This window comes from Diplotaxodon limnothrissa, linkage group LG14 (assembly GCF_057381915.1).
Source record: "Diplotaxodon limnothrissa isolate DT_005_m linkage group LG14, D_limnothrissa_male_GT1.1, whole genome shotgun sequence".
In the NCBI taxonomy this organism is placed as follows: Eukaryota; Metazoa; Chordata; class Actinopteri; order Cichliformes; family Cichlidae; genus Diplotaxodon; species Diplotaxodon limnothrissa.
Window position 1 is genome coordinate 9,306,196 of NC_140609.1, and position 16,469 is coordinate 9,322,664.

The 16,469-nt window shown below is 40.7% G+C and overlaps 1 protein-coding gene across 1 annotated transcript; it reads left to right on the plus strand.

Annotated features, from left to right (window-relative positions):
* The first annotated feature begins 1,910 nt into the window (after window positions 1-1,910).
* Window positions 1,911-15,884, plus strand: cab39 (calcium binding protein 39). Its single transcript, XM_085370011.1, has 9 exons — window positions 1,911-2,079; window positions 4,773-4,928; window positions 5,078-5,242; window positions 7,535-7,653; window positions 9,211-9,379; window positions 10,515-10,574; window positions 11,015-11,080; window positions 11,492-11,635; window positions 13,651-15,884. The coding sequence occupies exons 2-9, from the start codon at window positions 4,815-4,817 to the stop codon at window positions 13,837-13,839; spliced, it is 1,026 nt and encodes a 341-aa protein (XP_085226137.1). The 5' UTR covers window positions 1,911-2,079; window positions 4,773-4,814; the 3' UTR covers window positions 13,840-15,884.
* The last annotated feature ends 585 nt before the right edge of the window (window positions 15,885-16,469 follow it).

A 16,469-nucleotide genomic window follows, 5' to 3' on the forward strand; every position in this document is an offset into this window, starting at 1 on the left:
TTAACGCCAATAACCAGTTGTTTAAAAAATTATGTGAAAGTGAATCTCTGAATCTCTGAGATCTCAATCCACTAGTGCACCTCTGGGTTGTAGTGGAATGGAAACTCTGCAGATTTAAAGCAGTTCTGAAATCTGACCCTGCACCAGCATGGTCAGCGAGTGTAATGTCAGTACTACTGAATTCTGAATTCTAATGGAATCAATAACACAGAGGATCTGAATTGTTACAGTATAACAGACTGCACAAATACACCAGGTATGTTACCTGTATGCAAGGGCTTGACATGCAGGACTGCCAATCCCATCAGTGTTCGCTTTGGGGAGTGGGTATCTCAAACCATCTGGGTGATGTAGTTGCTTTGAATTTTACGTTGCAATTGACTTTACTCAGTTAACTGTTTATGGGTTAAGATCAAATCTGATGATTATGATGAACATTTGATGAAATGATGAAACAAGGTTTCATTTTTCGTTAGAGGTTTGCCAGCAAAAGCAGATAATGCTTTATGAGGGGGCCATATTTGCTGCAATTACTTTTTGATAGTCAGCCATATCCCACCACTATCCTCCACCTGAGGCTTCTCTTGTTTAGAAACCAGCCTTCTCCTTCTGTCTTATCCCCCAACATGTAACTTTCAGCTCTAGGTGAACCCTTACTACACCTTTAGATGAAAAACAGAGTTTGGAGCTAACAGCTGCTAAACTCCACTTCATGCAGCTAAACAGACAGCTATAAAATTAAAGCCTCTTCCTGCTTCTGTTAGCTCTCACCTGAGGCTTTGGTTATTAAAGTGAATCACAGCTGTCTGTTTCCCAAGCCACTGCCTGCACATTCTTAACTTAATATCTAAGGAGTTAATGGTTTTATGTATTGTGCATTAACAAAACATTTTTCCTATACAAGAGGCTTTAAAATACTCTGGCTGTTGGCAATACACTGCATCATCACTTAGAAAACAACTTGAAGTACAACTAATTAATTTAGAAATTTGGAAGGATGCAATGCATCCAATATTTGTTTTGTTTAGAGTTAAGGAAGAGTTTGTGCTAATAGAGAGAGCATACCACACAACTTAAAAAAAAAACCCATTTCAAACAAAGTTCAGTTTTATTTCAAGCAAAATGTAGACAATTCAAGGAAAAGGCTGAGTTATTTCAAGCAAAATGTAGACTTATTTCAAATGTGTTAATGTACATCATTTCATTTGTCAAAACTGGATGAAATAATAATGCTTTGAGTTCAAATCATAACCTGTAAGTACAATATTTCCTTCAGGTGACATTTGATACAGTGTACTCCAGATTTATGCTAACTGCATCCTAAAAGGCCTTGGTTTCTAACCTTAAATGGGGTGCTAAGATTTCGTTCCACATATGCTCTCTGTACACTGAAATAGTTATAAAAGGAAGACAAATATTTCAAATTTCCTGATTTTAAGTCAATAATCCTAAAGTTTGTAATAAAGTAAAATATCTTGAACGTTTTATTACTGATCAGAGGACATGAAGATATTTATAGGCAAGAAGACACATTTCTATTGAAGTTTAGTGCATGTACAGATTGTGACCGATGCTAGTATTCATATTGCACACTGGACGGTTGCAGGGAAACTGTAGAAGTGGGATCATATGGTTCAGTGCAAGTGAAAGGTTGTTGTTGCTAAAGGAAGTGCTTTTAAGCTTTTAAGACACCTCATACGTACATTTATTTGCAGGCAGATTGTCGCTTGGGGTTCTACCTAATTCATCTTATAGGTCCCATGATCTGTCTATGGAGCAAGCGCGCCCTCATGCGGTGATCTCGCATGTCCCTGCAGTGTAACCCCCACTGTTGTTGCACGAGGCGACCACCGGAGGCGCTAGACGACACTGCAGTGACAGCCGCTCTCTGCTAACATTACCAGTCGGGCTCAGAGAAAGCACTAGGAGGAAACAGGGGCTGCACAATTAACAACAGTACAAACAAGGGGAGGCGACACGAGCAAGGAAAACAAAGCGGTTTTTGGTCCGAGGAGCACCTGGATTGCCTTTTACTGTCTTGACAAACCGGGAGAAACGAGTGAAAACGCCGTTTGCAAGGTATTGTGTTGTGAATATTATCCTATGAATTGTGGTTTGCAGGCATAGCTTTCTGAGCAAGTGGAAACGGTTTAGCTGAACCTAGCCTGCTGCTGATAGTTGCTAAAGCCAGGCATGGTTTTCAAAGCACTAACGCGAGGAGCCTCAGTCAGGCCTGGCTAACGTTAGGCCGAGTTAGCTAATTAACGTAGCCACTTTTACCTTATGATAGCTAGTGAGTTGGTAATATATTGCCACAACTCCTAGCAGCTGTAAATGAAGGTTTAGCAGCTGGAAAATGCTTGTAAGCAGTGGGCCTGCCGAGGCCTCCCGTGTGTCGACAGCACACACACAGTCATATACACACTTCCATAAGCCAGCCAACAGTAGCACGGTTGTTTGGTGGACTGTGATTGAAAAACTACAGGCCACGCTACCTTGCAAACAAATAAAGTTCGCTGTCCTGCAGAAATGAAAGAAAGCTAAGTGGCATATTGTTCCAGCTTTGCGGTAAACGCTCCTTTGTTTGCTAGACTCCATGTTATTCAGTATCCATTTTGTTAACATTGCGCAAAGTTGGCAGACTTCACACCATCACAAACCAGGCATGGATAACAGAGATGGGCGGTGCTCACTGTCAGGTTTATGTTGCACAGCTTATTGGGCCGTAGGTTTGCAATTAGCTTTTAAGTTGTACGAGTGGTAATACTTTCATTAAATAGATGTGTTGATGTGTATAATATATATATATTTTATATATCGCTTGGAAAATGTTTTAAATAAATCAGGGGACTTGACTAGCACTTGCTAGCAGCGAGTAGCGGTTGCTAGCTTACCTTCAGATGGTAGCAGGGCACCCGCTGCTGTCTGGACTGAGAGAGATGGTGAGGTTAACGTTGAGCTGTTCTATGGCACTGTATTGTTTGAGTTCTGGTAGGTACTTATAGGACAGGATTCACTGTCACTTGCCACGACAAGTATTTCTAGGCTAATTTACCCAAAGAGAGGTCGAGCGGGTTTGGATTTTCTTTTTGTCTTTTTTTTTTTTTTTGTCTGTGTTAGGACAGGTTGTACAGACGTCAGGTTGGCACAATTTTACTCGGACTCCTGATTAGTACCGGAGTCATTGTGGGTTAGATGTGATCTACCGATTTTGAACGCACCATATGTATTTCCCTCCTATTTGCGTCACTGGTACTGTATCAGGTCAGGAGCAGAGAGGCGCTTCTGCTGCCTACATTAACGAGCATTAGCCTGCGCGAAAGACGCATGTGGCCACCTGGCGAAGCTGAAGCCTGTGTACGTTAACGAAGCTGTGAGCAAGCAAAAACCATCCGCTTGGGAACATAAGGCTCTCCTGTTTCAGCTCTGTCACACATGACACATCATATATGAATGGTGGGCAACAGCAGCAGCCTGCCACCCCACTTTGGTTGCTGCTCGGTTTTATATTCCTGGCTCCAGCATTGCTTTCTAAATGTGGACTCCCTGCCAAGATATAAGAGGAAGTGTGTGACAACTCCAGGGTTTGTGTGCACAGTTTAGAGGATCCTGGCTGGAAAACAGGTTTGTGGCAGTGCCAGATTTGTACCTTTAGGTCACTAAATTCACCAAACATCAAGTGGAAATATGTCCTAAAAGGGCAGCACGCTTTCTATTTTTCCTCCAGCTAACCTGATCATGAGAATGGGATTACAGTTTACTGGCCTGGTGTTGCCTCTTCGTGACTGTTCATGAAACTTTGACTTTTGCCCTGCCCTGTGAACTTAGGGTTGTTGGGTGGGTCGGAGAATTTTGTAGAAAGGGGTCCTTGTTAAGTCACACAGTTAAACAGGAGCAGCAGTGAGATATGAGATGGTGACATCAGTCGATTGCATCACCCGTGGCCTTTCTAGGGTCTTTAGTGTTTGTTTTTTGGTATCGTTTGAGGATTTCGTTTTATAGATTTGTGACTCAAAGGGTGTGTTTACAAACCTAAATTTGAACTGATAAAGTATATTTGGCAATGTAGTGTCTGTTTTGGTATGCTATTGAAGTGAAGGAGTCGGGTATACAAAGGTCTGAGGTGGTGTCTTCATTTATGTGGCCCTGTGTCATAGTAAGCTCATTTCACAGTTAATCATTTACTAATAATGACCAAAAAACTTCACAAGCTTTTACAGCTGCTAAATGAAGCTTTAAAGGTCAGATCTAGATATGTGCAAATCATTAAAAAAACATATTTCCACAAATTTATTTCTATAACTAACATGAGCTTGACTTTTATTAGTATTGAGAGCTTCTTTGGGACTTACTACGTAGGTTAGTGTTTGTTACAGGATATATGGAGTGCACCACTGCCCTGCCCCCACCCAACTTCTACTTCTCAGCTCAAAGTGGCATAACAATACAACTTCATCAAAGGCTCAATCCAGAGTAATGACATGAGCAGCATTTCTGCTTATCCAATGAACATTTGCCAAAAACGCTAATTCATAAGATAAAAAAAAAAAAAATCTCTTCTTGTCTTGAATACAGTAACAAGTAGAGGGATACATTTACTGCTACCATGCACACCTGTAAGTGCAGCAGCAGTCAATACATTTCCTGTTTCTGCGGTATTTAACCTTTCAAACTTCTCCTGTTCAGGGTTTTGTGTCTGCTCGTTTTACCATTTCTGTGATTGTACTTGGTCTTATCTGAAAGGTGGATTTGTTTTACATTTCTTTCCTCAGGTGGACAGTCGGCTGCCTGGTCACTCGTGGTAACTCTCCGCCATGCCTTTCCCCTTTGGCAAGTCCCACAAGTCGCCGGCGGACATCGTCAAGAATCTTAAGGACAGCATGACGGTGCTCGAGAAGCACGACATCTCGGACAAAAAGGCAGAGAAGGTAGGGTGAATCTCTTCATCTGTCAGGTGCAGTGTCCGTCACCTAAGAGAGTTCACTGTACTTAGTGACACGAGTTTGAAGGAATTTGTTTGAACTTTGAGATAATCTGATATGTTGATGTTGTGCCCTGGATTAATTTGTGTGTTCAGGCTACAGAGGAGGTGTCAAAGAGTCTTGTGGCCATGAAGGAGATCTTGTATGGGACTAATGAAAAAGAGCCCCAGACAGAAGCAGTGGCCCAGCTCGCCCAGGAACTCTACAACAGTGGATTACTCAGCACCCTGATAGCAGACCTGCAGCTCATCGACTTTGAGGTGAGACTTTTGATGTGAAGTTGAAAGAACAGGAACTAGTGGTAGATATTGAACAGTGGTCTCAATTTATCCAAGGTATGCAAGCATTGCAAGAATGCGTCTTACAGGGGCACTAACCTAATAAAATATCTGCAGTTAGAAGCCATTAGCAGCTTTACAGTGACATGTAAGGTCTAGCACTTAGCACACATGATGTAGAGGATTCAGATTGTGGTGAGAAAGTTTGAAAAGGTGTGGATACATTTTATTTCTCACTGCAAACATAAAGGGAACGCACAATAAAACCAACTAGAGAGCACAAGGAATTAAGCCTACATTAATCAGTCAGTATAAGTGGATGGATATTGATGATCTGAAAGCAAAACAGTGTTAAGTCATAATGTTTGTCCCATTCTTGCTATTTATTTTAGGAACTTTGTTGATCCACTAATTGTTTCAGGTGTTGTTTTTAATTTGTTTATGTCGTGACATGTGCCTTATTTTGATTCACAAAATGGAAACAGTAAATGAAAATAAAAAATTATTCTTGCGTTTGTGGTATGCTTGCACTCTGGGGATGTCCAATCTGCCTGCAGAGAGCTCTGTTGTACAGTCGTTGTGTGGACCACTCTTGCTTATGCTTTTGTCCGTCTGCCAGCTGTGCAGAAGAGTGAAGTTCCAATAAACAAAGAGCTGAAGTGAAACAGTGTTAAGAACTATGAAAAGTGTCACTTCAGCACTGTCTGTGCTTTTCATGCTATTTGTTTTTTTTGTTTTTTATCTTTGAATTTCTTTTTGCGGTTCTGCAGTTCCCGGTTAACTCTGCTGTTGCTCCCATGCCTATTCCAGTCTACTTGTCAACCAATTGGCATTTGGCAGAAGTATGTGTCATCTGCTTCCAGCAACACGCAGTCAGGATTTAGGAGGAGTGCATCTGCCATGGGTGAAAACCCCTCCCATCCAAACACAAAAGTGTACGCAGACAGACACATGTGCAAGATCATAAATGATGCTTAACATGTCAGTGTTCTGTTGGTCATCATTGTGTGTTGGCAGTGGACCTGCAGTAACTTTACACTCACTGATGATTTGTTTTTGTTTTTTTCCCCACTAATTCACAGTAGCAAATGCACAAATCAAATGCAGTATAGCAAATGATATAACTAAATATAAAATGCCCTCTGTGTTAGTGTCAAAGGATAACCTGTCTAGGGTTTAATCCGCCTCTTTCCCTATAATACCTGAGGTAGGGTCCAGCCCCCTGATGACCCTGATAAGAATAGAGAGAATGGATGCATGGATAAAATGACGAAAGAGGGTCTGCAAATTAAATTAGGTTCCTGAACTTGGGTAAAAAAAATTATTTAAGTATGCATCTTGTAAATATGTAATTGATCGCTTAAAAATAAAAGCTAAAAATATTAGATTCCTTGATATGGAACAGACTGGTAGGACCCTGCACCATTAAATGGTTCAAACCACATTTCAAAGTGATGTTTTTAAAGCTCTTGTTCTGTTTGACCAGCAGTGCAAAATCTGCAGAAATGTACTCCCTTTTAACTGTGGTTTAAAAAAAATAAAAAATAAAAAGTACTGTTGTTTTTCTCTTTAAAGGTTTTTTTAAAGCATTTTGTTTTTAAAACAATGGTGCAGGAACTAAACTATGTATGAGAAGGAAAAAGCAGGATGTTTCGAAAAAGTGCACGTGGATTGACAGCTTGCTATTAATGACAAACCTGCCTGTTTTGATATGGGAGCAAACTCATGTCTCGCTGCAATATGTCATGGTGTGTGTGGTAACTGCTGCAGGCTTCCCTGACTCACCCCATCACAGTGTGACTCACTGTACTGTGTGATCCTCCTTCCTCTTTTACCCTCGCTCATACTGCCCCCTTGCTCAAAAGAAAAGCCTGGTGAACAGTTGCAAAGCACAAGAGTCCAATATCAAAGTGTGACAGTAATTTGATATTTCTGATAACTTTACACACTTTTATTATATGTTCAGTTTTGCCAGTATACGACAGTGTCTCTCTTTTTGGCTCCTCTGTTTAGTGCTGTTTCCTGTCAATATGTTTAAACCTCAAGAGAACGAATCTTTCATCAAGGTTTTATTGCCACACTGCAGAAAATTAAAAATGCAGCAGATTCCTAGCCGTTCATTAGCTGTTATGCAATAAAGCACCACACCTTACATTTACAACGGCCCCTTGGCTTTCCACCCAGAGAGCTTGTTGTAAAATGACTTCATGTATAAATTCTCTATTGTGTGCATTTCTGTTCTGTCTAAGCCTTCATGTGGTATTTTTCTGTCAGGGTAAAAAAGATGTGGCTCAGATTTTCAACAACATCCTGAGGCGTCAGATTGGTACTCGGACACCCACGGTGGAGTATCTTTGCACCCAGCAGAATATTCTCTTCATGCTGCTTAAAGGGTAAGAGCATATACACGGAGTAATACTGCCCCCCCCCCCCCCCCCCCCCCCCCAATGATTATTTCATTATAATTGTTGTTGTTAACAGTACTTGGTATTGAAAAGACCAAGGAACCAAGTAACTTCTTCCTAGCATAAAGGGAAATGAGAGCTGCTGCCTATATAAGAAAAGTAAAAATAGAACAAGCAGTCCAGTTCACTACAGATTATAAAAACACCAGTATAAGGCATCCTAGAGTGCTACACCTTGTGGAAGGTGGCTCGTTTCTGTGCACCTCATCCACGCTTACAGATATCCCCTGGTCTGCCCTTCACCTTGTCTAATTTTGCAGTAATAGAGCAGCTACTAGTAACATATACAGTTACACTTTTCTTGTTTTTTAGAGTACAACAAGCTACATGCAAGTCCAGGCTGGAATAAGTTTGTGAATCGCTGTGCTCAAAATGTCAGGTGTTTCAGTTAGATAGAATTGGAAGTCTGCGCTTCTCAGATTCAGTAGTTCAGTGAAGGTTTGAAAAGGTAAGTGGAGAGGTTATACAACACATGAGAAGCACAACTGGTTTTATGTTGTCAGTTTAGTCAGATTGTTTCTGTCTTTCTGACTTGGATGAAGATATGAGAATATTTGGAGTCACCTGTGCAGAAATCCTAGCGACTCCAAAGGATTTAAAAATCTCTTCTTAAACCTGTTTTGTGAAAACCAAGCACACGACACGAGGATCAGTCATTTTGTGCCAGGGGCACGGTGAATAGATGCACTACTGTACTGCACAGCTTGACGTGACTGAAGCTTTCTGTTCTTTGTGTTTGTTCAATTAATCCCAAGGGAAACTATTTAAATGTCTGCAGTAAAGTGGTGCTCTGAAAGAACATACATCATAAGCTTTCACCCAGCTCAGTCACTATCCCTGCTTTGTCTTTCCTGAAAACTGAAGGATCTTTGGCTAGCTGCACTCAGTTTAAACACTGGAAGTCTGTTTTATGTGAAACTGGCGGGGCCATATCATACCGTTCACGGTAATACCGGTATAATGTTGGGCAACGATAAGAAAATGAAATATTGCCATAGAATATGGGTAAAACGCGCATGCGCAGTGCCTTTGTTTTCATATGCACATGGCGGAAAAAGCATGCCAGCGACGGAGAATGAGAAGGGCGAAAGCGGATTGTTGAATGAAACGGATGAACCAGAATTGATTTGTAAAAATGCTGCAACTTCAGTGATGTGGAACTGGTTTAGCTTTTCGTCCGTCAGCTACACAACAAAGTTTTTTTGCACTAATAAAGTTGTGGAGTTGTAAAGTATTTTGTCTAGTGTCAATTATATCGTCAGTTATATCGTTATCGCAAATTTTCAATGTATATCGTGATAAATATTTGTAGTCATATCGGCCTGCTCTTGTTCTGTACACCATTATTATGCCAAACATTTTGCAGCTCACTGTGTTCTTGTTTTCAGTTTTTCAGGAAACCATCCATCCTCCTACCGCTTGTGTTTGCGTGCATGTGAAATACAAAATGAGAAATCATTTTCCATATGTTGATGTTATATGCAGGTATGAGTCTCCAGAGATTGCACTGAACTGCGGTATCATGCTGAGGGAGTGCATCAGACATGAGCCACTGGCCAAAATCACACTGTGGTCAGAACAATTCTACGACTTCTTCAGATACGTGGAGATGTCCACATTCGACATCGCCTCAGACGCATTTGCCACTTTCAAAGTAAGTCAGCAAAGTTGTTAATCTATTGAAGTAATGCTCTAAAACATCTATGGTTCCTCATAGCTGTAACTGCCTAAACAGCTTAAAGAAAACAGACTTGACAAAGCACAGTCACCAAATGCCTTGAATTAAAAACCAGATCTCAACACTTCAGCTCTCATGATCTGCCTCTTAGATTCAAAAGGGAAAACCTGGTCATGCTTTTATGTTTATGACAGTTTAAATAGCTGTTTATATTATTATGTAAGCCCTTACTTGTAGTTTGCTACTTCAGTCTCCCATTGGAGCAGCTCATGTTTAAGATGGTATTTTTTCAGGATGGGGACGACAGGCCAGTGCCAGCTTTGAGCATGCAAATCGAGGGCCAAGTTGTAGTACATGTAAAATAATCACTCAAAGAGAGTGTAAGAAGCAACAGAAAGTTTATTACTTTATTCCCCTGGCATGACACACAGCTGTTCTCTGTCATGCTGAGAGATTTTTTTTATTTTATTCTTTTTTTGGGGGGGGGGGATTCTCCACTAAAGGGTATCTGAAAATGGCTAAATCGGGCAACAAAGTCACTAAGTACAAGACAGCGATGTGAACTGAAGCAGGATGATTACTGCTGTGAGTGAGAGGGGTTTTCTTCTAGACACATATTTAAAAAAAAAAGAAAAGAAAGGAAAAACCTGATAAATCCAAGTAGTCAAGTGTTTTAAGTGCACGGCCCTTTGTTAGCTTTGATAGAAACCAAACAAGCTGTGTAGTTACTGTGGAGTTCTTTGACTATTTTAAATCTTGTGCTATTCAAAAAGACTTTCACACCTTTACTTATTGAATACATTTACTGGCATGTTAGTCTTGACAGTAAACGTGTTCATTCCATCCAGCAAGAGATAACTTTGATAAACCATTGTAATAAAGCATTTGTCTGCTGTCTTGGAACAGTTTCAGTCATCAGACAGTGAGCTGACATGTCTTTTCTCGCTAATTTTTAGCTTCAGAGTGGTTCATTTAGTGACAAAACGTACGGTAAATGGATTTCTTTGGGTTGTGGTTTGTATCTGCGCTGTACAAATAGGAGACAGATGGGACCCAGTCATAACTGTCAGGTCTGAATGTGTCGCTGATAGTTGGCTTTGTCTGTTTCCAGGACCTCCTTACAAGACACAAGCTACTCAGCGCAGAGTTTCTGGAACAACATTATGACAGAGTAAGTTCACATTTAACTAAAAATATCTAGATTAGATCAAAATATGTAAAAAATGTACTCTTAAATAAACCATATAGCCTCACCCCTGCCAAGGATAGTGTTTGAGACAACTATAAGCTTTAGATTAAAAAACAAAAACAGTTTCTTTTGACCAATTACGTGTGAATTAGGTCTGTCTCTGTTAGTCAGGCGGTTTAAGATGCTGGCAATCTCTTTTTCTAACAACATCAAACCAGCCATTTGGGCGATAATTTGCAGGCTGGGAGCACAACATAGCTGTCAGTCCGTGAGAGGAAAAGCTCTCATTTTCCTGTCACAGTGTTTTGATACAAGATACAGATGTAATTGTGAAAACACCGCTTGAAGCATTTAGATGACTGCCTCTCTCGCTGACCACTTGTATTTTGTCTGCCTCACTGCCTCTTTCTCTGCTGCTCTAGTTCTTTAGTGAATATGAGAAGCTGCTCCACTCAGAAAACTACGTGACTAAAAGGCAGTCCCTCAAGGTAAGAGCCCAGGATTGTGCCAGTAAAGAGGTTTCAAGTAGTGGTGCAACTCTATTCAGAGAGCTATTTAAAAATGGTTTCTAGTGTTGGGTTTCTCTGAATCACTCTTAACATGACTGCCATCTAGTGGTTAGACCACAAACTTATGTGGTTATTTAAAGAGCTTTAATGGCTCCTTCACTGGCCTCATATTTGGAGTGTTTAATTCGATTTCAGTCTGAAGACTGAGTACTTGATGACTAAATCTGTAATCCAGATGTTTGACCACTGGTGATTCTCAAACACATTTTTATTGCCTTATTCATGATCACTAATGATTTATATACAAACGAGTAAAGCGTGACTACTTATTTAAATATAGTAGAAGAAATACACTGATGGAATACATTTTTATTTCTTTTCTCTCTCTAGTTGTTGGGGGAGTTGCTCCTCGACCGGCACAACTTCACCATTATGACAAAATACATCAGCAAGCCAGAGAATCTCAAACTCATGATGAACCTGCTACGGGACAAGAGCCGCAACATCCAGTTCGAGGCTTTCCACGTTTTTAAGGTAGAATCAAAGCACTGTATGCTAGTCCTTTCTACAGAAGAGGCAAGGCTTGAGGGGGGTAAAGAAAATATTAAGGTGCTTAATGCACTTCCTGATTTAATAGTGTTGTGTAAATTATTCAAGACATCAGGCAGACTTTCTTCTAATTTCTTCTACTTTTCATGTGGATCATTTCTAGTTCTGTTCTGCTTTCTTTTGCTTAGTGGAAGAAGCAGCAGGTAGAGAACTGATTCATGTGCCAATACGCTGAATTCACTGAGCCTGCAATGCAGAGCACAGACTACTGTCACTGCCTGCAGTTCAAGACAGAGCTGCACCAGTTCATGGAGTAATTCAATTATAAAAAATTCCTGACACAAATGTTTTGCTTCAGTGCTTCATTTAACGCACAGCTGTGCAGCGCATCGATGTGTTAAACAATGTAAACATGAGCATTTCAACTACATTTGTGACTAAAAACAGACCTGCAGTACAAACGTATTTAGGAGCAACGTGTGAATAAAGAAATCTGACAACATTAAGCCCACAGAGTTTTAAACAAACACTGACAACACAACAGCAGCAGTGATGACGACACAGGCACAGTTTAACGTACATGCAGCAAATGGGGTGAGTCTCATGGCGGACATGGGATGCACTAGATCATATTTATTTCAAACATTTTTCAGATTGAAAATGAAACATAAATTGTAGTGTTCACTAAATTACATTAATATTTAAAAATAAGAAAAAATAGCTTTAAAAAAAAATAAAAAAAATAAAAATGTATATGGGCCAGTAAAACTCTGAGCCACTGACCTGAGGGTTGTTAGGTTGGACACATTGGTATTATTATCATCCATACATACATCGATCGTGGGGCAGCAGCCCAGCCCTGACCTCCCTCTCCCCAGCCACCTCCTCCAGCTTGTCCGTTGGAACACCAAGGCGTTCCCAGGCCAGGCTAGAGATATGATCTCTACAGTATGTCCTGGGTCTGTCCCGGGGCCTCCTCCCGGTGGGACATGCCGGGAAAACCTTGCCCAGGAGGCGCCCAGGGGGCATCCTTGTCAGATGCCCAAACCACCTCAAAAGGCTCCTTTCGATGTGAAGGAGCAGTGGCTCTACTCTGAGCCCCTCCCGGATGGCTGAGCTTCTCATCCTATGTCTAAGGGAGAGACTTAGATTCCCTCTACCTTATCGTGGTTGAAGGGTTTGTGTGTCCCAGGGATCCCAGGGGCGATGTTGTTTGGTTTTTTTTTTTTTTTCTTTTGTTTGTTTTTGGCCCCTGGTAGGGTCTCCCATGGAAAATTGGTTCTGGGTGAGGGACCAGACAAAGAGCAATTCAGAAGACCCCTATGAGAAGACCATTGAGGGAACAGTTCACCCTGTCCAGGATAGGGTTGTTGATATTAATGTTATTATTATCATTTATGTTTTCATAGCAGCAGTATAAGAATTTGGCATCAAAGCACAGAGCACACTTCAAAATGCTGGTATGCTCGCATTTCTTGCAGCCACCACTTTCTTCTTTAAAGGCTTACAATGAAAACACATGAACACACACCTGTTCTACCTTGTTGTATATGCATCGAATTTTATTCAACTCTGACATATGACTCTACTTGAGATATTTATGTTTTTGCATTTAAGAAAATGTTTTCTTTAAAGAATAAATTTTTAATATGACCTCTACGTACAGTCAAAGGGTTTAGTTGTTGTTTTTGTTTGTTTTTTGGCAAATCTGAGCTTTTTATTCTGAAAGATCCTCTTTTCTCTTTGAAATATTTATTATTGCTCATTAATAGGACAAAAGTATTTCTCATCAGATTTTTCATTAATCGATGGAATAACAGAGTACTCGGTTACTAATATAATCAATAGTGCAATATATATTGTTACTATTTAGTGAGTTATTTGGTGAAGTGTTGGTGAGCCTCTTCTTGTGAGCACATGTGGTCCTGCTAGCACCACAGATACAGATTCTGTAGAAAACAAAATCATGAAAAATTCCCTCTTTCTGTCTCTCTCCACAGGTGTTTGTGGCCAACCCGAACAAGACACAGCCCATCCTCGACATCCTGCTGAAGAACCAGACCAAACTCATCGAGTTTCTGAGCAAGTTCCAAAACGACAGGACAGAAGACGAACAGTTCAACGATGAAAAGACTTACCTGGTCAAACAGATCAGGGATCTTAAGAAGCCTGCACCTCAGGAGGCCTGAGGCGAAGAGCGTGCAGAAGTTTAGGGGGGGAGCCACCAGGACCATGTCTGGACATCATCCAGGCAACATTTGCTTAATGGACCCCATCAGCAGCTGCTGTTCTGGTTTCTGAACAAAATGTAAGAAACAAATTAAAAAAAGAAAAAAAAAAAGAAAAGAAGAAGAACAAATCTACTCGTATCAACTCGTCAGGAAGTTGCCAGCTCCTCTGCACCCCGGAACTTTTTTCTTTTTGTTCCTTTCAGTCTTTTTCCCTCAAAAGAGAAAATAATAGTTGCTGCTGCTTTCTTGCACATCGAGACATTTACGGTATATTATATTGACACAACCCACAGCCCATCAAACACAGTGGCAGAAAATATCCGTGCATTTAAAGTAAGGCAGACTTCCTGCAACAAAAATGGACCCGTTTACACAAACATGCGTATTACAAAAAAAACAAAACATGCATACACACATGCTGCAAGAATGTGTGTATGTCTTGGAAATGGTACGAGCAAGTTGAACATTGGTGTGTGTGTGTGTGTGTGTGTGTGTGTGGTCGTTGCATGCCTCGAAATGTGACAGATCCATTGCTGTGCCCGGCGTCGGCTCTGTGATGGCCTGCCGAGCCCGGCACCCACGTTCAGTGCCACAAACTGAAATTTGTGTGCATCACAGCAACATGTATGCCTTCATCCAACAAAGCAACAGCGGCTCGTTTTACAGGGGCGAACTCTCAGACGCCATCGCACCGTTTACCTCCCGTGTGCTTCGTCACCACAGGGCACATGAAGCACAGGCGCAAAGCAGGGAGGGAGGAAAGGTATAATTCTGGTGAAGCCCAAGACATGGACATTTTTATTGTTTTCTGGGACAGGATGAACATGTACATATGCCTTTTTGTTTCTTTTCTTTTGCTTTGTAGATTTTTGTTTAACCTTGACACATGGATATATATTATATATATTACCTTAAACATAATGTTTTCGGTTAATTGTAATCAAATTGCTTTCTAAACCATAAAAAACAACACAAGTTAAGTGACATTGTTTTTGCATTTCATTTTACTGCTGATTGCTGGTGGGTTTCTTTGTACATACTTTGAAGGGCCAGCTCACGTTTAGCTAACCTTATAGGATATTAACAATTTGTCCAGCAGAGGAATGTCATTGTATTAGCTCTGGATCTCTTAATCTTCTTTTTATTCTCCATCTACATTTTTGAGTATTTCAGACTCAGACTGCTGAATATGTATTGGGGGAGGTGATGTAGGCGCAGAGCATTTACTGAAACATTAAAGCCTGTGTGTTTGTGCACTTTGTGAAGTACTGGATGATCAGCATCACTTACTGGAGTTAGGGTGATGAAGATTTCCCCAGTTTCTTCATTAACTTGTTTTTTTTTTTTTTTCTTTCTTTCTCACTGTTTGGCATGAGGCCCTGGAGTGCTGTGCAGCCCCACAGTGAGTGTACTTCTGGGGTGACCTCATTAGGACTTTGGAAACTCAGCACATCTTTCCACATTCTTACCCCACCCCCTACACCCTTTTTTTCCCTTGTGTTTGAGCCTGTCTCTTCAGAGGGTTGATTTAATTCCAGTACAATTGTGAGCGTAAAGCATTGTGGGTAGCAGAGTACTTTGGGCATCTTGGATTGTCCTCATGGTACTGAGCAAAACTGATGAAACCACAGATTTTTCTGCATTTACACTGAACTCGGGCAACGTGTTATGGTCAACACATTCAAGCAATTTAGACAGAAACCAGAAGCCCATAGTTCTTCCATGAGCATTGAACAAGCATGTTGCTCCACTGGCTGTGCATGATGCTGTACTAAAGATGTTGTACTGGAATTGGTTTTTCCAGCTATTTAACAACATTGAAATGTCCAGTTGAACTCTTGGCTACATGGCTGTACGCTGGCTTTGACTCCAGTTTCAGCAACGAGCGTGTGGGTGCTTTCAGAAGTGTCAAAGGCTTGGGCCCTACAATCGAAATAAAGGAATAAAAACAAAACAAACAAAAAAAGTATTTGGAATAAAACAAAGCCTGTTGTTGCTTTCCTTCTGACTATCAAAGTCTCGGCTGTTGATTGTATGTGTGCTCTGTGATTCTAAGGTTCATGTGGGTACTTGGTAAAAGCATTACAAAGTCAAGTGTCTTGTAAATAGCCTTTTCTAATTTCTCCACTCATTTTCAGTCCAGTCCTTGTACCTGACCATTAACACTGACTGATGAATCCTTCTAACATAAAGATGGGAATCGCTCAGTCTATGCAAAACAGACAACTTACAAAAAGCAAAATTTGTAATTGAATCTTTAGGAACTTTGTTACCATTCTTTAGTTGAACCTATGGAAACTGCCAAAGATAAAATGGCGACAGACACAAAATAGTATTTCTGAAACACCAAGGTGATTCCTAAGGAGCTGTTAGCTCAAAACGTATAATATCCCAGCATGGTGTGAAGGGTGTCCTTATTAAATAAGGAAGCTAGAAAAGTGGAGGATGAAAGAAGTTTCAGGCCTTAACGCTACAACAGATAAACGGTGTCTGAATCCATGTTTATGGAGGACTTCAGGCGAGAGGTAGAACAGTGAATGTAGTGTCGTCTGTAAAACACAGTGGAGGGTCTGTCATGGTTTGTGATT